The 21,876-nt window shown below is 36.3% G+C and overlaps 1 protein-coding gene across 1 annotated transcript; it reads right to left on the reverse strand.

Annotated features, from left to right (window-relative positions):
* Nucleotides 1-3,851: 3,851 nt before the first annotated feature.
* LOC140154982 (uncharacterized) lies at nucleotides 3,852-20,910 on the reverse strand. Its single transcript, XM_072177647.1, has 4 exons — nucleotides 20,583-20,910; nucleotides 12,574-12,689; nucleotides 9,504-9,694; nucleotides 3,852-6,261 (listed from the first exon to the last, which is right to left on the reverse strand). Exons 3-4 carry the CDS (start codon nucleotides 9,671-9,673, stop codon nucleotides 5,187-5,189), a joined length of 1,245 nt encoding a protein of 414 aa, XP_072033748.1. The 5' UTR covers nucleotides 9,674-9,694; nucleotides 12,574-12,689; nucleotides 20,583-20,910; the 3' UTR covers nucleotides 3,852-5,186.
* Between the last annotated feature and the right edge of the window lie 966 nt (nucleotides 20,911-21,876).

The following is a 21,876-nucleotide window of genomic DNA, read 5'->3' on the forward strand; positions in this document are numbered from 1 at the left end:
CAATTGGTCTGGTCTCTTGATCACGTATGAGCAGTCCAAGAGAACGCCAAATATGGATCAGGAGTATTACATAATAATACCCTGCTATGACAATAGCTGCACTAGGTTAATCGTATAATCTCCTTATGTGGTTAACATGGCTGGGCCAGGAAATCCACAAGGTCAGCCAATGTATGTACATGTATTCGGTACATGTGCCATATCTTTTACTATGGGTGATAAATTTCTGGTTTGTTTTATTTCAAAACGCAACAGTCGATATTCTAAAGCTTGGTCCAAATCCAAGAGAAGAACCAACTCTAGTAATTTATGTGGTTTCAAATTATATCGGCCGTTGCCTTTTCGCCAGCGCATAGGGCGCTGGTACCTAATTCTGAGATGGGGTTTGTGTACACTAAAGATTAGCTAAGATTATAGCCTTCTTCTATTGGTATGAATTATTTTTTACTTCTCGTGGTGGAAATGTTTTGATGTCTGCTTATTCGATTTGCAAGGAAAAGAAAGTATGTTTTGCCGTTTCAACGAACGAAAACGATTGAGTATTGCCAAAGTTATGTTTGAATTAATTATGACTTAAAAAGTTATCATAGGTTAGGCCTACACATATAAACATAAACTTGTTCAGCAATCAGCATATCAAAAAAAATGACATGGTCAAAGCGGGGGAATGATCACGAGGTCATATCAGTGGACTATGAGCATAGCATGATGTTTGGTTGCCTGTGAGTGCATAATTGATATGTTGATAACAGATCTAATAATGTTGTGGAATCAAAATCTTCATTATATGGACCACATTGAAGTCAAAGTAATTATCTATCCTATCCTGTATCGTTTTATGGATAAAATTGACTCAAAATGTTATTGATGATATTATTGCTATCTTTAACATCAGTTTTGTCTTTTCAACGGAAAAATCCGATTGAAAATAAAGTTTTTAGGGCTAGCTATAATATTGAACAATATATCCCATATTTTGACATGCACTTATAGAAAATAAATAAATTATTGTCTTACTTTATAAATGATAAATACTGTAAAATGACACATAACTAAAGTGAGGCCAATTTCTATCTTTTTTATTTGATTCATAAAATTACATTTAACAAAATGATTGAAGACTGAGAAAACACACAATGCAGACTACAGAATGGAGTAGGTAAGATGCCATGTCCATAGCTTTGCAGGAGTTTCGGACTAACAATCAACACATTCAAAAAATACAGTTTAAAAGTGAAGATTGTAGTGAATGATTAGTCCTTTATCATGTGCTTGCCACTATCTACTTTATAGTAAACTATACATTGCGAAATAATATAAAATTATTTTAAAATAAAATGTGCATGTAAGTTGAGTTAACATAGCGAATTAACTAACAACTGCAGTGTATTTCTTGATTTTATAATAAGCATGGGTAAAAAGCAGTAAAGACAAAAATACAGAACAATCTGGAGTAATGAATTAAAGAGTTGACAGGAGTTATAGGAGTTAATGTGTTTTGCTGTTTCAGTGTGCATGTTCTCACCATTGATGATTTGGTGAACTGTCATGTAACATGGATGTAAGCGTGATCCTAAAAAATGCCTTTCACGGTGACCCAAACTATTTACAAGACCTCTTCTGCATTGACGCTGGCCTTCCCTTTTAAAGGGAATTTTTATTGATAGAAATGGTGTTTGTTGATGTGCACAGTTTCCCATTAGATCATAACATGCTGTTGTACATCCAAGGTCGAAGGTCTTTTAATCCATATTTGGCGTTGTTCCCCCAGGGGCACTTATATGCTTTTATGTGTTGTCATCATCAAGCAGGCCCTCAAATTTCACACCTAAACACGGATCTCGAGCATGTGAAAATACCTACCCTAATCACTGACCTTCTTGTAAAAAAGGGAGGCTTTTCACTGACCACTAATATTTAGGCACTCTTTTTGCCGACCACCATAAAAAGGTACCCTTTTCACTGACCAGAAATGCCTGAAAAGGTGGTCAATAAACCGGCCCTTCATGTCCTCCAAATCCAGTACCTTCAATCGCTGACCTCATGTCCGTGAAATCCATACCCTAAACGCTGACCTGTGTTGAAATGTATACCCTTTTCCCCAAAAAAGCATGAAATAGCTACCCTATTCGCGGTCCGCGCGGACCACGACTATGCATGAAAAAAGTACCCTTTCCCGTGGATTTCTGCTCGGTGATGAAAACACATATGTATTGAGTGCCCCCCCCCCCCGGGCGTTGTTCTGGGACTGATGAGTGATTCCAGGTGCACTGTTGGTGTTTCTAGATGATGGAGTATTTCTACAAGTTCTCTGGATAATGTGGTCATACGCGTGACTTAGGTTGAATGCGGCAAAATTCCTACCAGAGCCAGCAGACTCACATCAGTATCCGACCAACATAAATCAGCTATCAGCGACCACATATGGCTGCAACAAACCATATTATAGACTGGAAGATCCTTCATCGCGAAGACCAGAAGTACCCCAGTTGGATCAGAGAAGCCATTTGGATAAGACGCAGACGGGATACAGTTATGAACAATGAAGGGGCGCCGCATTCAACCTAAGTCACGCGTATGACCACATTAGCCAGAGCACTTGACACTCCATCATCTAGAAACACCAACAGTGCACCTGGAATCACTCATACGTGATCAAGAGATCAGACCAGTTGGGTCTCGACAGGGGGTCTCGAAACGTTGTAGCTCCATAAAATATGAGTACTGGATATGTTTCAAGAAATTTCCTTTGATAATATTATACAAATATTGACTGCTATGAGGGGCATGGTTAAAATTATAGGCCCAAGGTGATCTCAAAACCATGACTATGGCCCGAGGCGTAGCCGAGGACATAGTCATGGTTTTGAGATCACTGCGGGCCTATAATTTTAACCATGCCCCGAATAAAAAGCAGTCAATATTTGTTTTATATACCAAATCTTAAGATTCTTGTCATCTGTTTGGTTAAAAGCATCGATTTTGGGAAGAGAAATTCATAGTTTCAATGCGAACTGCACAGATCATGACAATCTGCGATTTCCGCGTAATTATAGCGCGAAAACATTAGCGCGTGCGTAATATCATTTTACGCTGGGAACAACGCACACGCAGAACTATGCCCGGGGAATAGTTACTTTTGCGGGCATAGTATACAAATATTCATGGTTTTGAGATCACCGCGGGCCTATAATTTTAACCATGTCCCGAATAAAAAGCAGTCAATATTTGTTTTATATACCAAATCTTAAGATTCTTGTCATCTGTTTGGTTAAAAGCATCGATTTTGGGAAGAGAAATTAATAGTTTCAATGCGAACGGCACACAGATTACAATCTGCGATTTTTGCGTATTGATAGCGCGTGAAAACATTAACGCGTGCGTAATATCATTTTACGCTGGGAAAAACGCGCAGTTTGAACGTGACGCACGTGACCGGTCCATAGTTCATTTCCATGGACCGGTCCATAGTTCATTTTGCGGGCATAGTTAATTCAATGACTGCACTTTCAACCAATCAGATGACAGGAATCTATATATGAGGTATATAATCAAAACTATGCCCGCGCTTTTAACCAATCAGATGACGGGAAACTTTAGATGAGGTATATAAATCCGTATATGCCTATTTATGGCTATTTATATTCTATGCTATATAAAATAAAATAATTATGTTACCTTCTCGTGAAGGTCCTAGTGGCCCTCGTAGACAGCACGTAGGATGTGGTCCATGTGGAGGATTGCCAAATCGCCACCGCTACGGTCCGTCCATGACTAGCTTATATAATAATATGCACAACATTTTTTTATACTTGGAAAAGACCCAATAATTTTTAAACCTAAGCATTGGATAACTTTATATTTCTAATAAGTTTATTCTGCGCATTTTGACACCTTTTTGGATCTCCTACGACCGTTGCAAGCAAAGTTACAAGTACTGAATAACTCTGAATGGACGGCGGTAGCATTTTAAAAGTGACTAAAGGCATGACACATTTTCGTCGGTCAATCTTTATTAAAGCAGTACATCTGATCTGTTCTTGATTCATTACCTGCCATTCTGTTAAAGATCTCAACCATTCGGCGAAATTGTGGAATATCTTAAAAGCTGGTGATGGTTCCAATGGCAGCAGCATATCTATGGGACAGTAACTGACTGAAAAAATTCGTTGACATAGCCTGAACAGTAATCCATTCGAAACAATCAAACCATCTTTACTAGAAAAATTGAAATAAAAACCTACTGCTTCAAGTCGGATTAACTGAAGAGAATGTGTTCTGTCTTGTTCCGAGTGTTGGAATTGTTTTTCTTTCTAAGCGAGTTTTTACGGTATTCATTCAATATCCTGTCCACTTCACATTAAAGTACTATCTGGAAATGTTCTTTGCATGAAATAAGTAAGGTTAGGCTAATCAATGGAATAAAAGTGTCACCCTATGGTGACATCATGCGCGTATTCCGATGCTTACATCGGAATGATGTTTAAACAATGTCCAGATGCCTTTAACATACCGGTCGCCAAATGGTTTGATTGGTTTCTCCAACGTATCAGGAAAATGGTGGCGATAATGATTCACGGATGTGTAGCAGAAGACAAAGTTCCTTCAAGGTATGAGGGATCTAGCTACCATATTAGGCATGAGATGACCTTGCATCACATTCACACAATACATTGTCATGTGCATTCAGTACGTATTTGTCAAGTCCATTTATCAAGTGACCCTATTATTGCAACCGGAACTCCGAGTCCCCCCGCTTTTGGAAGACGTCGGCCACCTTCCCCCATCTTCGACTGTTATTTCACTCAAGCACCACATCCGTTTAACTTCTTCCACAACTATTTTCGTGATACCCTGCAGTTGTGGAAACTAAATTAAACCATTTGGCGACCATTCTTAAGGAACCTGGACATTTTCGCCACTGTAAAACAGCGTGGTCAAATTGATCACGTAAGTAGTCTAATATGCACCTTACCCCTAAATTGTGGTCAAATTATAACCATGAAAGGGTCTAATTTGACCATATAGAAGGTGCATATTAGACTACTTACGGTGTCAATCTCAGTCTGACACGTACGTTGTTTTAATAAAGTGAGCACTGGAATACTCGTATGATGTCTTCTATCCCAGAAATTAGAACATTTCAAAATTCACAGGATGTATGTATGTTATAACATTGTATTAATTTATAGTTGTCCAAATCGTTCTCTGTATGTCCGTTTTTGTCGTTCAAATATCTCTTGTGCCTTTTTATATAGTCTAACATCAGCTGACAATGCTTTAGAAACAAGAGGATCTCGCTGAAGTTCTAATTTTAATTGTTTTAGCGTTTCTTTTCTTGCTGCATTAGTGTCATTTTTAGTTGTTTTTTCCATAGGATGCAGGTTCAAATAATTGCTTTTATTTATTGCCGTTCCAGTGGCACATTTCTTGAATGGAACATTGTACACGCCTTGTAATAGCGCCAATGACGTATCGTATTCTTCAACTAAGCCAATCACAGCAAACCATCTTTCAAGATTTTCAAGACAAAAATTTAACAACATTTCTGATTGGTTGTTAGTCAGAGCATTATGCATAATGACTTTTTGTCTAAACCAACATGGTGCTGCATAAATTCTATCTGATCCTACAATATCATGAGCTATGCCGCCCATCGCCATTAAAGTCCTGTTCTTCATAAAATGCGATGTGCAAAAGGCAGGATCAAATAAAAGTTGTTGGAAGAAGAAACTGCCTTGATGCAATGCCCATTCTCTAATCGATACGTTATTTGCACCTAGAGCAGAACAGATCTGATCTCTTCTTGCCCTCCTGCAATAACTATATGAAGATATCAGTCGCTCATATGGATCCCGGAGTATTGTAAAATATGAACAAGGCTTATATGTTAAGTAGTTACAGACTCCAAAAGCATATCCTCCCATATAAATATGTGCCTTTAGTCGATTAGGTTGACTCTTCCAGGAACGATCTAAAGCCGTTCTTCCTTGACTGCTTAGAAGCGTTCCTATTCTACGTTTAGTTGAAGTTGCCAATGATATTAAACAGTTCTTAGTTGTTGTTCCTGCTGCTTTGTTGTGATGCAAGTAAACAATGGTTGAATCTGAGTAGTGCTTTGTTTCATTGGCATGTTTTTGGGTGTAAAAATTCGGCAGGTAACGAGTACGGCGGATGGACCACGGTAGCCTGACATCATTGTGGTGTCCTTGTTGTTTATGATTGATTATCTTGGTTAATGTATTTTCTTCTTTATGATCTCTGAAGTTAAACAAAAAGAAAAAAGAAAATCCTCAACAAAAGTTTGCAAAGTTTTTTCAAGCATCTATATCTCAGACTATTTGTAACATATTCATATCGTGTTGCATATCAATGGATAGCTACATTACTCCCCTTTCCCTTGACACCACATTTGAAACAATCACTTTTTGCACGGCTGAATACACGTCTTGTGAATGTAGTGGGGTCTCTTGAACAGAATGTGCCAAATTGACCATTACTATGTGCACCAAGCTGCATTCCATATTTTCACAACCTGGGACCTAGTGCAATCCTCCCAGATGATAAGGTCGCCCCCACAGACAGAATATGGGAGTAGATAGAATGGAATGGGCTGCCATCAGCCCAGACCTCAACTCACTTGAACACTTGTGGGACCAGCTTGGTCGTGTTGTGCGTGCTAGAGTAGCCAATGCAACCACATTGAATTACCTGGGACGAATCCTGGTTAAAGAATGGAATGCTATCCTACAGCAATGTGTGACCAGGCTGGTGAGCAACATGAGGAGGAGGTGATGGCTATTCTGGCTGCGTATGGTTTTTCCAACCGCTATTGAGGTTATTGACTAGTGTTGTTTGAGCACAGAATAATGGTCAATTTGGCACATTCTGTTTGAGACCCCCACTGCATTCACAAGACGTGTATTCAGCCGTGAAAAAAAGTGATTGTTTTAAATGTGGTGTAATATTGTAAAGGGGGATAATGTAGCTATCCATTTATATGCAGCATGATATGAACATGTCACAAATAACCTGAAATGTAGGTGCTTGAAAAAACTTTTGTTGAGGAGTTTATTTATTTTTATGCGCACTGATGTTATTTTTACAATTTATTTGTTTTTAAGCTGGATTCGTTTGGTTTTCCACAAGAATGAGACAGACTGCCCTGGAAAATACACGAACCATGGACCTACTTTCAATGTAAACAATAAAACATCATCTTTTGAGAACCAAACGTTTGCCCGTGGAAATTCATATCTGTTTAATTATTTGAACAGTATACTTCATTCTTTTTTTGAGGTATCATAACAAGAAAGAGGTGATTTCTTCCATGCTCATAAATCATGCTTCACCGGGGGTTACACTTTTGCAAGTACATAATGGAGGTGGACAAATATTTGCCAAAATGCTTTAAAAACGCCTCAAACCAGTATACTAAATTCTTATCAGATCTAACATAACAAACTGCAGACTTGACATGACATTAACATGGAATATTTCTTCATGAAGTACCAAGACTGGTCTGGAAGGGGTCTGTATAAACCGCTAAATATTAATTGGGGTGTATCGCCAGATGGTGTAAAATAATGGTTTGAGAGAAAATGGGCTTTCCATGAGTTTACATTGTGGTGCTCATAATGTAAAATGGGGGACACAATTTCGTACTTAAGGCTACATGCTCTTTTTGGTTGAAATTTTTGGCGGGAAATAATCCCGCCAAAACATTAAAGTAATCTTATCCCACAACTAAATATCATAGTCAGGAAATTAATGATGCATCTGGTAGCTTAGATCATAACTTTCATTATACTTAGTTGCAATTATCCCAGAAAATTCTTGATTTGTTTTTACAGAGTCTTGAATTGTCGATGTTTTGATCAAAAACATCACTCGGTGTATTTTGAAACTCGAGGCATTAACTCTTCTCAAATTAGCCCCAAATCATAATTTATTATATGCACGTGTAGCAAACACCAATGGGAATAATTGGACGTTGTTTGCGGAGCCTACATTTGGTTTGATTTTATTTCACAATAATTCTAAGGTGAGAATTTTGACCTGACATTTCCTTTTTGGATTTCAAATTTAAATTCATTGATATGTGACATTTTGAATAAATAAAGAGTACGCTTACCTTTCTGCAACACTTCCCGGTATCATTAAGCATCTGCTGATAACCAACATTTTAGCTGAAAACAGTCCCTTCCTATCATTTTTGAACAAAATATGGTTCAAAAGTGCGTACACTACGCGTATAAACTAGCACAGCGAGGTAATGAACAGAGCTATTTACGGTGGGGTATCTATTGTAAGGTATTAGGGTAGGCCTATAGTATATCTTCCCGATGTGTCAAGCAGGGCGGTATATTCAAACGCTATTGTCTGGATCATTGAGTATCGATTGCGCACGTATACATGCAGCACGGATGTGTGTGGTCCTCCCCAGGTTTTGACATAAATTACAAATGACGTCGTGAATGACCCAGCGTTTTCATTTTATTATTACTAAATTAATCGTCGTTTATCACGAGTGCTAAGAGTCGTACCAGTTCAATTCATCAAAATTAATTTGTATTAAATGAAAACAAACAGACAAGTAGAGTCATATGTCTTTCTATGACCGTATTCCTACCAAATTCTGATTTTCAATACACTAGAAACGTGTTGATATGTATATCTTTGAAAATCGCCGAATGCTAACCACAGTCACCGTGGCACAGTATAGGCATCTTTAGCATTCATAGTGCAATTGGCAGTGGTTCGAACCCCGGCGAAAATTTTAGTATTTTTTATTCTTTTTACTAATGCGCTGTGCCGTTTTTCAAACACGCCCCTGAATGAAACTCATGGGCAAGTACCCTTAATGCAACATTGTTCTGTTATTATCAAATTTATTGGGGTTTGAGGTGCATTTGACATTCGTCAGAGCTGAAATCCATTTACAATGTACCGATTTTGCAGAAAATGGGAGGAGCTTAAAATATGGGTCTTAAAAGTGGTACGTACTCATAAAGTTTAATGGCCCCTTAATGTTATAAACTTACGGTAGTCTGTTTCGTCTCAAGTTGAAAGTTACGTTTGGATCCCGCGGGCCGATACAACGCATAGTAATTAAGAGCTAATTGTCCATACGCTGGCGACGTAACCGCGTAAACGCACTGATCTCGCCCTGCCGCTGCAAAAACCAACATGGCTTTCCCCGGGGGAGGGGGATGGCAAATCATAATCTTTTGGTGGGTATGCTCCCCGGAATTTTGCGATGGTGGGGCTTTGAGAGCTGACGTCTGATCGGTAAAAGGGGGTCTTTTGGAGCTGCGAACAGGAAAAGGGGGGTCTTTTGAAGCTACGAAGTCAAAATTAAGGGTTTCATTTGGCGTTTGGGTTGAAAATCACCCGTATGATCATGTGTTTTGATACAAAAAAACCCACGTAATTTGTGTTTTCTCTCAACTTGAGACGAGATACACTATACCCCCTATAGCCCCCGCGTTATTAAGTCTTACCTATATTTCGTTGCAGCGGCTGTATTATTGGATCGTGATACCATGGAAACAGGTTTTGAAGAGGATGAGCTATATTCTTGGACAGCAGACCGTTGTCTTTTATAGGTGTACGATAACAAAATAGTTCCGATGACTACAGATATCACAAGCCTTTTGAAAGAGAGGCGCATAGTGAAGATCGTTGGTATAAGCTAAATATAGATATTAAAACACATGTTCAATGTATAAAGGTTAATTCTTACCGAACTGGGTACAACTTGCTAGATTTGAGTCCAGTCTTTTTACGGTTAGTGTTTAGGGTTGGGATATGGCAGTCTTGAAATGAGACTATCACAGCAAACACAAAACGTTTTTGACATCATTCGCAAAAGGTTAGTAATAAATGTCGGGTTATATAAAGAACATATAAAGTGTATAAAACATTCAAAAACATTTTTTGTTGATAAGAATCTAACATGATGTTATTTAAGTGTTGACAAATTAATATTTGCCAAAAATGTTTGCAAAAATATTTTACAATAACGTTTTGAAAACATTTTAAAAATATTGTTGTAGTGTGTTTTCATACAAAACATTTTAAAACGTTTCCATGATCTTTATACATGTATAACCCGACATTTAATGGTATTAAAACGTTTTCATCTAAATCAAAACCCAAAAAATATAACATGTTTACAACGTTTCAATTAGAGTTGCACCCTATTCGGTAAGGATTTCTTTAAGGGGTTGCATTTTTTTTTAAAGTTTGAGTTAGCAAAGCACTGAACACATGGGGTTAACCCCAACCCCCACAAAGACCACACCCACAGACACAATAATAATAATAATATACTGCGCCAAAAAGTATCCTTACACCAAAAATATCTTAATTGTAAAACTAAACATTATTTGGGTAAATTTATTTGTTTAATAGATGCACTCTGCACATTATTATGATTATGACCTCATTGAATCCAATGTGACTTCAAAAAGCAAGTTACATGTGAATAAAATGGTCGATGTCTTCCAATAAGGGCATGTATATATATCTCATTATCTGTATAAATAAATAAAAATACTCTATGGATGATTAATTTAAAAGATTTGTTGCTTTAATGAACTGAAGAGTGATTTTTATTTAACACTGATCGATACTCACATCATATCTTAGGGAAATATTTAATTTAAAAATCAATTTGTGTGTGAGGATGTAATAAAACATGAATATTTCAGACGAGCATATCACATTTAATTAACTTGATATTGATTATATGCATAATATAATTAAGCAAGCTATTAAATCTCGTAAATGAAGATCAGCATTACTTGGTTAAGGGGGTACTACATCCCTGGCCAATTTTGTGCCTATTTTTGCATTTTTCTCAAAAATGATAGCGCATTGGTGACAAGTAAGATATATATATTATAGGGGCAAGGACTATAACTACTGCACTGAAAATTCAGCAATTCAAGGCTTGATTTATTGATTTATTGTTGTGTAACTCCACAACTGTTGTCTGTGTTGAAATAAAATTTCCAGTACAGTAGTTGTAGTCCTTGCCCCTATAATATACATATCTTACTTTTCACTAATGCGCTATAATTTGTGAGAAAAATGCAAAAATAGGCACAAAATTGAGCAGGGGTGTAGTACCCCCTTAAATTTTGCTTAATCAGGCAATGGGTAGGGGCCACTTGCATTTCAAGCTAGATATCTTGTTCATTAGTGATCTCACGGAATGCACTTTAAACAATTATTTTTCTCAGTGTGAAAAAGTATACCCTTAACATCGAGTGTTATTTCAGTTTTTCCCGCGCTAAAAAAATATGATTAAGGGTTTATTTTATCAAAAACCTGTAAGGGTGGTACCTTTCAGAATCAGATAAAATCCTGCTTAGGGGTATATTTCAGTAATCCTGTTTAGAGGGTTAAATTTGTCTCAAAACCGCGCTAAATTCATGTTTTTATGTATTTTTTGCTCAAAAAGGCAAATCCGTTTTGATAATCTCTGATCACCCATCAGAAATACAGACAAAATTCATTTTCGTCGAAAACCTTTACGAACATGCGATTTTCACCGGATTGTGTCCTAAATAGAAATTTCAACCTAAAGGGAAAAGTTGATATCTCTTCAGAGCAAAATGAAAATTATAGATTTTACTGTAGAATCTTGTGGTGGCCCTCGATCACCAATCCCTACTCTATATGGTCATATTTGACAGGCTGTCCTACCCCTGGGTTAGGAGCTGGGGTAAAACTTTTATCCCCAAAATGAACGCAAAGGATAGATCTACGACTAGCTCGAGTCGCTTGGGCGTAAATACGTGCGGCCTTTTTTATGTCGGATGAAACACCTAGGGGTAGGAGCTCCATGAATGTGTGGCAAAAATCGGCTTGCCAAAAATTGCCCCCCCCCCCCATTTTACCTTCCCTCAGGGCTCATAATAATTCTTGCACATGCAGCCCCCTATACTTGAATGTATTTTTAAACGATTATGATATCCACCTTGAGAGAACCCGGATTAAATTCGGATGATAAAATTGTCAGTGTGTTGTATACATAATTCATGTGGATAATTATATAAATTTGGGCTATTCCAGAAAATACGTGCACATCCCCGCTATAGAGGAGTAAATTTTCCATAACAGAAATCTCTGGTTTTCCAGGTTTGTTTTCTTAAAACGCCTGGAATTTTACTGCAAAAAGCTTGGTTGGATATGTAATAAAATGTATACAAAATCACGGAATTGTGCACCTCAAATTAAAAAATTTTAGTGTGGATTATTTTTGCTTTATTTTTCGTATTTAGACACTTTGAAAATCTGGATTTTCAGATCTAAAGGGCGTGCATATTTTTCAGGCCATTATTGTGATCAAACTAACTAACAATTGAGATAAATTAAAGGATGCTTGTGATGTCATTTTATTATATACCAAAGTTATGCTGCAGTGGTCATCATAAAATAATGTTAAATTACTGGCGCTTCACAGTGTAAAGTTTGATATCACAATAAAACACGTAGTGTCTCGTTTTCAACATTTTAGTCCAAATACCGGCAATAAATAAAGATATATACAAATTGACTTACCGTATTTAAAAAAGGAGCTCTTCAATCTACCTCAGATTGTTACTGAATAGCAGTTGCCACGGTGTGAAGAAACATGTCTCCTCGGTATCTTGTGCCCGGATCTAGTGCTACAGGCCCTGCAAGAATTGCTTTTTAATAAAGGAAATATATTTCAGAATCTTTACAATATTACTTTACCGTATGTATAGCTAGTCATTTATGAATTGTTAATGATTGAAGCAACTTAACATGTCACTTGTTTATATGCGGGTAATATCATTGGTTGTAAATAAAATGAAATAAATGTGCTCTCAACTGTACGATTCATATTACCAGAATCTTTATAGAACACGGAATTGGTATTAATCTTCGTCAAGATGTACATCAGGGTTGTCAAAAAAAGGTACACCCACATTTTGACAATCTGGTTATTATGTTCATTTGAATAAAATTTACGAAATTCCGCTTTATATGCAACTCCCTTTCAATGTACTACTTACGTATATTTATTTTATTCAGGGCAATTATGTTATGTTAAGGTTAATTGCTAGTTACTGCATTGTTAATGTTGGCTTTTAAAATCATACGGTTCAATCATGGTTCAAGCATGTAGCTGCATGATTACTATTTCATGTGTTCCATAATATGATGGTAAACTGGTGTGGTAATTCAGCATGCGAGAGAGAGTTAATAGCTCACAAATAATGTAGCTTTCTGGAAGTAGCAACCAGCAAACATAGCGTTACCCATCGACAAAGTTCAATATTTTCATTCACATGAACATTCTTGAATTTTTTTCATAGATTTTTCAGCACTTATGTTTAAAGGTAATACTTTGATAATATGTAAAGTGGAGTTTGAAATATTTTGGGGAAGTATAGGTTAAAATTGGTGTCAAAGGTTTACCATTTTTAGCCACTCTTTATGTATCAGGCATCGTGTCACATGGGGGAAATAATCGATCAAATGGCTGTTAGTCGCAATATATCTACTATGCTAAAATAACCAGCGAAGTCTGTGGGGGTGTGTGTGTCCGGGATCGGGAAAAGCATGTTGACCGGGTGGTTTTGAAGGTCATCGGAGGTCAAGGTCAAAGGTCAAAATTTCAAACTTTGTCCGATCGGGCTCAAACTTGGTGGGTGGAATCCTTGATATGAGGGGAATGTATGCCCGAAATAAAATCGAGGTCAACCGAGGTCAAAGGTCATTATGGAGAGGTCAAATTTCAAACTTTGTCCGATTTGGCTCAAACTTGGTAGGTGGACAAGGGAAATGTATGCCTAAAATAAAATTGAGGTCAACCGAGGTCAAAGGTCATCACGTAGGGTTCAAATTTCAAACTCTGTCCGATCGGGCTCAAATTTGGTGGGTTGAATCCTTGATATGAGGGGAATATATGTGCGAAATAAAAGTGCCGTCAACCAAGGTCAAAATTAGGGGTCATCAGGGGTCAAATAGCATCGCTATCAGTTACTCTCACAGCTACAGGTGAACTAGTACTCACAAAAATAGCTTTAAATCGCATAAAACTATGCTATAAATTTTACCTGATTACTACTAATCTTGCTAAATTATTTTGACCGATCACTGCAAATCTGGCCAATTTTGTAAAATCGCAGGCCATTGCAGGAAATTTTACGAAATTGTGTCAAATTCTGATCTTCTACTAAAATCGCCTTAATCGCACAAAAGTCTGCTAAATAACAACTGTGTACTGAATTCTGCAAAAAGCAGCAATGCTGCAAAATAAGAGTATGTACGAGTAATTTATAGTCATGTGACCCTGTACATGTGACGGGACTTTGTCTCTTTGTCTTTTTGCCTCTTATTGCTGATAAGTTTATGTTTTCAGGCAGAGATAATATAGGGAAGATGAGGAGAGTATAATAAGATATTCCAGTTGAAATATGTACCTCCTGTGAAATAAATGACCTTAATCTTCAACACACGAAGTTCAGATTTCAAATGGAATCCCCCATTCTGGTTACCATCTGTTATAGAAACATTAAAGTCTCTAATGGAATTATCCATAAAGTTCGTCCTTTTCTTCCTCGGGAATCATTATTTACACTTAATATTTCCGTGGTTCCTACATCTCATTCTGCGACATTATCTGGGCAGACAAAAACAACTCGCAGCTAGAGTCGCCTTTTGTTTCTCCTTCAAAAAAGTATCATCCGAACGTGTACCGACTCTCTTTGGCTGGCTCATACAGAATCACGTTTTAAAGACCCATTCAGTGATCCCAGCGCAAGTGTAAAAACAAATTGTTTGTAAATTGCTTAAAAGTGAAGGATAAGTCATTCAAATTGTCATTTTGGTATTTTTGAAATGAACAAATTTGGCAAATAACAACGAAAACAGCAGAATTGATGACGTTGAAGCTCCATTCAAATACATGTAGCTAATTTATATACTGACAGTATATAAATATGGATATTGATAGAAATGGAACTGGAGAGGACTTTTTGATGGTCAAAAGATTGAGGAGATTAAACAATTTGAATACCTGGGTTCAATGATAGACAAAAAAAGGTAATAATAGCACATCTGAGATCAAAACAAGATCTGGAAGAGTCGTGGTTTATCAATCAACCTCAAGGTACGGTTACTTCGTGCAACAGTCTTCTCAATTGCTACATACGGGTGCAAATCCTGGACAATGATAAAGAATGACAGGAAGAAGATAGATGGTAGGCCTACTGAGGCTGTTTGGAGTATCTTAGAAAGACAAGAAGACAAACATCTGGGTCCTGAATAAGATTGGCACAGACTTAAACATCAGAAAGTCCATCATTGAGAGGACATTGCGCTTCTTGGCAACATTGTAAGAAAGGATGGTGGGGTTGAGAAGCAGCTTCTTCAGGGAGCCGTGGAAGGCCATCGTGGAAGGGGACGTCCATCAACATCTTGGACAAATGATGTGAAGAATGTTTCATCACACGGATTGTATGGTGCAACACGTTTGGGTTTTGATAGAAGTGAAGGCCACAGCAGCGCAATCCTGTGCCATCTGACCCAGAGAGAGATATAAATTACAGATTCATGCAAATGCCTTATTTTGTTTTAACTACACAACTTTCGGCTGAAATACTAGCAGGTTATCTTAGCACATCTATGACAATGACAAAGGTACCAAAATCTGAATTTTGATGAGCAAATCACTGAACCTTTAAGCAACAGACTCAAGATTTCTGATCGAACTTGTTTTTCGTCTGTTTGTGCTAATTTTGCTGTATCTGCCTTACGGGTAAAGTTTTCTTACAGTTTTCACCAATAAATTATTTTGCAATTTATATAACTCCAATATTATTACTATCATTTTAATATCATTATAATAATCACTGACTAGTACTGTGTATGTAAATAGTCGCCTTCGTTAAAGCTGGGGTAAGCTTGGACATTTACTTGCACGTGTACCCCTGCACACATGGCACGCGTGTAATAAATAACCTACATTTATTATTGTGGAAATTGTTTAATGACTTATTTTATAGACGTGCCTACTGGTTATAAAAATATATATATATAATTGTTTGCAACTGTATATTTTTGTTGAATCTCGCACTTATACATCTTGCGTAATTTCTACTAACAACATGTACAAGGCTTGTTCTTCATAATGCATTAAATTACACATGTCTTTTTCGCTTAATCATGTTAATTTGGCATTGTAAGTGTCCCACAACATGACGCTGTAATGCGTGTTTAGTAGCTGGCATCCTTATCCACAGCTTATACTTTGTCATATTTTTTAATTAATCATGTTTCTTACTATTTTGTATCATTATGTATTTTTGTAACATGTTTGTAATTGGAAAAAATAAAACCTGAACTGAAATGAGAGATATGAGATTGGTCTATTTATGGTCTGTTTATTACAAAAAAAAGTATTACTCCCAGTTGAATGTCAAAAAAATTCAGCACTAATTTTCTTTGGATTAAAATATATAACCCTGTTTTGTCAAAGAAAACATAGCTAAATCCTCTTTTATTTGTACAACAAAACTAGCTATAATCAATTATCATGATTATCAAAATTAACATAGAGTCATAAAATTCTAGGTCTAAGCAAACTGTAAGGTCTGTATGCACAAAATACGATCTACAATATTGTAGAATGTATGTAAATCTAATCTACAATGCTAGACAAAATAGGTTGGAATGAAAAATAGAATGTGCACCTTGTAATGGCCATATTTTCGTTATTTCTTAAGTGATGAAATGGCACTTTCTTGAGTGTCAAGTCTAAACATTACCCTCACCCCCAATACCTCCCCCTGCCCCACCAATCAATGTTGGGTACTACTGAGCGCACATGAACAAAATGTCAGGATTCAACATTGATCGGGGGAACGGGGCTCATTTGCAATACTGTACTAATTTCATTCCAACCCTTTTGTCCAGGGTTGTCTCTAAAACTACCCGAAATTACATAATGACACATGTTCTATAGCTATAGTTCTTCTATTCTTCGTCCGATTTACATGAAAATTTACATCACAATAAAAAAATTAATTGTCTTTTCTTCAATGACAAAACCAAAATTGTTTTAGTGTCACTAGTGTAAGGGAGCGGTCAATATATGTACATGCAGCCTTTAATATGAAGTTCATGCAATTCAACTAAAGTAGCTCATATAACGTCATATATTGCATTATAAGTGTTGTACGTCCAAGAAATGTTCATTTTACCCTTTACATGTAAATGAAATATTATAAATGCAATAAATGTTTTTTTGAATTTAAAAATATACAAAATACATAGAAAATCATTAGATCGTCTTCAGTAGATAGTTTTTTTACAGGTTTTATAGCTATATTGTTCTTATTGTAAGGCTGTAGAAAGGAAAATTAAAATCAAATGTTCAGTACAAAAACGAAGCATTTAATTTAATTTCATTCATAGGCAAAAGCAAATTAAAACAAAACAAATTGGGTTTTTTAAATGCCGGGAATAGAACCCAAGCCCTTCCGTTAACTGCCAGTCGCCTTATCCACTGAGCTATTGAGGCGTTGTAATTCTACGTGCACTTTTGTACTATAGATTCTTTATAAATGAATAAAACGTGTTTTAAACTAATCCACTTGTTTTATGCAATAATAATTGGCTTATTGAATAGAGAACCACGGTATTCAGACTTGTTCTTCACAAATTAGATTCCAAAACTTGACATAAATAGAAAAAATGCACGGTATGCAAGCCTGTAAACAGTACAGAGACATAGTATTAAAATCTTTATTGTGGCTGCATACCGTGAAACTCATACATTGATATGGTCTAAATTATCGCAAACAAATCGAGTAACATTAAATAGCTCCATTGGTAGAGCGCGTACCAGTTAAACGGGCAGATTTGACCGCACCGGTTCGAATCCCGCATGGTCGCTTTTTTTATTTTGATCCCGACATTTTATTTTTTCCTTAGTATTTATTTTCTACAGAATAGATTTAAGATTTTTGTTGATCTAAATAATGTTTTACGCGTTTGTAGACTTAATTTTTTGGCATTTAAAGTGATCAATTGTGTTTCAAAACAGGGCCAAAAATAGGATATTAGGAATTTTAGTGACCAGTCCCTAAATATGACAGATTAGCTATTGTTAATTTGATAATGATAAGAGCTGCTTAGCCTCCAAATTGCAGGTCCATATCTTATTTACTTTTCATTTTATGGCCAAAAACCAAAATTAGATGATTTTTTTTCAACTTTTCAAATACAATGCTAGACAAAATAGGTTGGAATGAAAAATAGAATGTGCACCTTGTAATGGCCATATTTTCGTTATTTCTTAAGTGATGAAATGGCACTTTCTTGAGTGTCAAGTCTAAACATTACCCTCACCCCCAATACCTCCCCCTGCCCCACCAATCAATGTTGGGTACTACTGAGCGCACATGAACAAAATGTCAGGATTCAACATTGATCGGGGGAACGGGGGCTCATTTGCAATACTGTACTAATTTCATTCCAACCCTTTTGTCCAGGGTTGTCTCTAAGGCTACCCGAAATTACATAATGACACATGTTTTATAGCTATAGTTTTTTTATTCTTCGTCCGATTTACATGAAAATTTACATCACAATAAAAAAATTAATTGTCTTTTCTTCAATGACAAAACCAAAATTGTTTTAGTGTCACTAGTGTAAGGGAGCGGTCAATATATGTACATGCAGCCTTTAATATGAAGTTCATGCAATTCAACTAAAGTAGCTCATATAACGTCATATATTGCATTATAAGTGTTGTACGTCCAAGAAATGTTCATTTTACCCTTTACATGTAAATGAAATATTATAAATGCAATAAATGTTTTTTGAATTTAAAAAATATACAAAATACATAGAAAATCATTAGATCGTCTTCAGTAGATAGTTTTTTTACAGGTTTTATAGCTATATTGTTCTTATTGTAAGGCTGTAGAAAGGAAAATTAAAATCAAATGTTCAGTACAAAAACGAAGCATTTAATTTAATTTCATTCATAGGCAAAAGCAAATTAAAACAAAACAAATTGGGTTTTTTAAATGCCGGGAATAGAACCCAAGCCCTTCCGTTAACTGCCAGTCGCCTTATCCACTGAGCTATTGAGGCGTTGTAATTCTACGTGCACTTTTGTACTATAGATTCTTTATAAATGAATAAAACGTGTTTTAAACTAATCCACTTGTTTTATGCAATAATAATTGGCTTATTGAATAGAGAACCACGGTATTCAGACTTGTTCTTCACAAATTAGATTCCAAAACTTGACATAAATAGAAAAAAATGCACGGTATGCAAGCCTGTAAACAGTACAGAGACATAGTATTAAAATCTTTATTGTGGCTGCATACCGTGAAACTCATACATTGATATGGTCTAAATTATCGCAAACAAATCGAGTAACATTAAATAGCTCCATTGGTAGAGCGCGTACCAGTTAAACGGGCAGATTTGACCGCACCGGTTCGAATCCCGCATGGTCGCTTTTTTTTTTTGATCCCGACATTTTATTTTTTCCTTAGTATTTATTTTCTACAGAATAGATTTAAGATTTTTGTTGATCTAAATAATGTTTTACGCGTTTGTAGACTTAATTTTTTGGCATTTAAAGTGATCAATTGTGTTTCAAAACAGGGCCAAAAATAGGATATTAGGAATTTTAGTGACCAGTCCCTAAATATGACAGATTAGCTATTGTTAATTTGATAATGATAAGAGCTGCTTAGCCTCCAAATTGCAGGTCCATATCTTATTTACTTTTCATTTTATGGCCAAAAACCAAAATTAGATGATTTTTTTTTCAACTTTTCAAATACAATGCTAGACAAAATAGGTTGGAATGAAAAATAGAATGTGCACCTTGTAATGGCCATATTTTCGTTATTTCTTAAGTGATGAAATGGCACTTTCTTGAGTGTCAAGTCTAAACATTACCCTCGCCCCCAATACCTCCCCTGCCCCACCAATCAATGTTGGGTACTACTGAGCGCACATGAACAAAATGTCAGGATTCAACATTGATCGGGGGGAACGGGGGCTCATTTGCAATACTGTACTAATTTCATTCCAACCCTTTTGTCCAGGGTTGTAGAACTAATCTCCATATAGTTGGACCATCGAGCTACATCTCGATGGTTAAATCACGTCTAAAGCCACGTCTTAAGTTAGACCTGGTCTAACTTGTTTCGTGAATACGAACCTTTTAATATACTCAAGATTTTGAACCCTTATACTTGTACCAAGTCTTTGAATTTGATGATTGTAATTGTAAAAACTATGCACAATTTATGTTTTTGGCTCATTATTGCCTCAAATTGACCAAAATATTAAAATTGGACTTTTATTACAAGTTAGTGATAAAGAAGTTATGTTCATTTGACAAAACAGAATAATATTTTTAATCCCAAAATATTAGTGTTGTATATATTTTTCTTGAATTATAATCTCGCGTTTGTGTTCACTTATCGCGCTTTGACCTAGATAACCAGTTTCTTAAACTATATACTACTCCATTACAGATTTATAATTATACCATGTAAACTTACCTTGTCTGAGAATGGTCTCTCCAATAGGTAGAGCAGATTCAAAATTTATGATAATCAGAACCAGCCAATGTAGTTATACTGTCCCGACAATACCTTACTATATTCAAGAATTATATTGAATACATCACTCAGTCAATTCACTCTTTCAGAACGTTTGTGATAGTTTTGATTCATTTTGCTTGCTCGGTAATTAAGAAGTGAATAATTGATGCGTGAATATCACCTATATTGCTTGCAATAAATTACTCCGCAACGGATCGTTGATAGTGTGTGGCGAAAAACACTCCAAAATCATAAGCAACCGCTATCAGCTATTAGATTGCAAAAGGATGAGTTGACGGTCGACCATTATTTTATTTGCATATAATGTTATATAATATATAGTAGTGCATAGAGATCCTTCATTGACAACGGGAACGTCCCAAAATCTGAAGTAAAGGTTTAAATATACTAAAGGATATTAATTTGATCATGATGTTATTGGCATGCAAGTAAAAAAACACAAATATTCCTCCTGATATTGCTGTTATTATGCAACCATATCCAAGAAGCACAAGATATCATCTTATACACTAGATAACGGTAGTTTTAATAGAAATATCGGCTGATGACCTTTGGACTGATTTAGTTTGCCAGTTTGCGAAGATGTTAAACCCCTAAACCAAACACCTTCAACGACAACATAAAGGCCTATATGGTTAGACCTGTCTAATGCGGCCCATACACGTTCAAGCTTATTGATCAATATCAAAGACCCTGAATACAAGTGGATACAAAAGTTACCATTGAACACGCTCAATTGTAGATTTTGTATCCCCTCCTGCATCTAGGGTCACCAATATTGATCAATATTTTGATTGTGTATGGGCCGCATTATGCGGCCCATAAACGTTCAATCTTATTGATCAATATAAAAAAAAGAGTACAAGAGTGGATACAAAATCTACCATTGAACACGCTCAATGGTAGATTTTGTATCCACTTCTGCATCTATACTATGATCCCCAATATTGATCAATATTTTGATCGTGTATGGGCCGCATCGCCCGCATTACACGAAGTGGGTGATCATGGTGATGAGGTAAGGTTTTAATCCGGCGTCAAAAAACGCCGGTATTTTCGCCAAACCCCGGGACCCAAATGACTTGAGGTAATCGTGGATCCATCATTTGCGTTCATTTTCGTGATTTTTACCCCAGCACATATACCAGGGGGATAGGGCCGACCATTAAATATGTGACCATACAGTGGGGTAGAGGCCATACAGATTCTACAGTAAAATCCATGATTTTCA

This window comes from Amphiura filiformis, chromosome 6, assembly GCF_039555335.1.
Source record: "Amphiura filiformis chromosome 6, Afil_fr2py, whole genome shotgun sequence".
NCBI lineage: Eukaryota > Metazoa > Echinodermata > Ophiuroidea > Amphilepidida > Amphiuridae > Amphiura > Amphiura filiformis.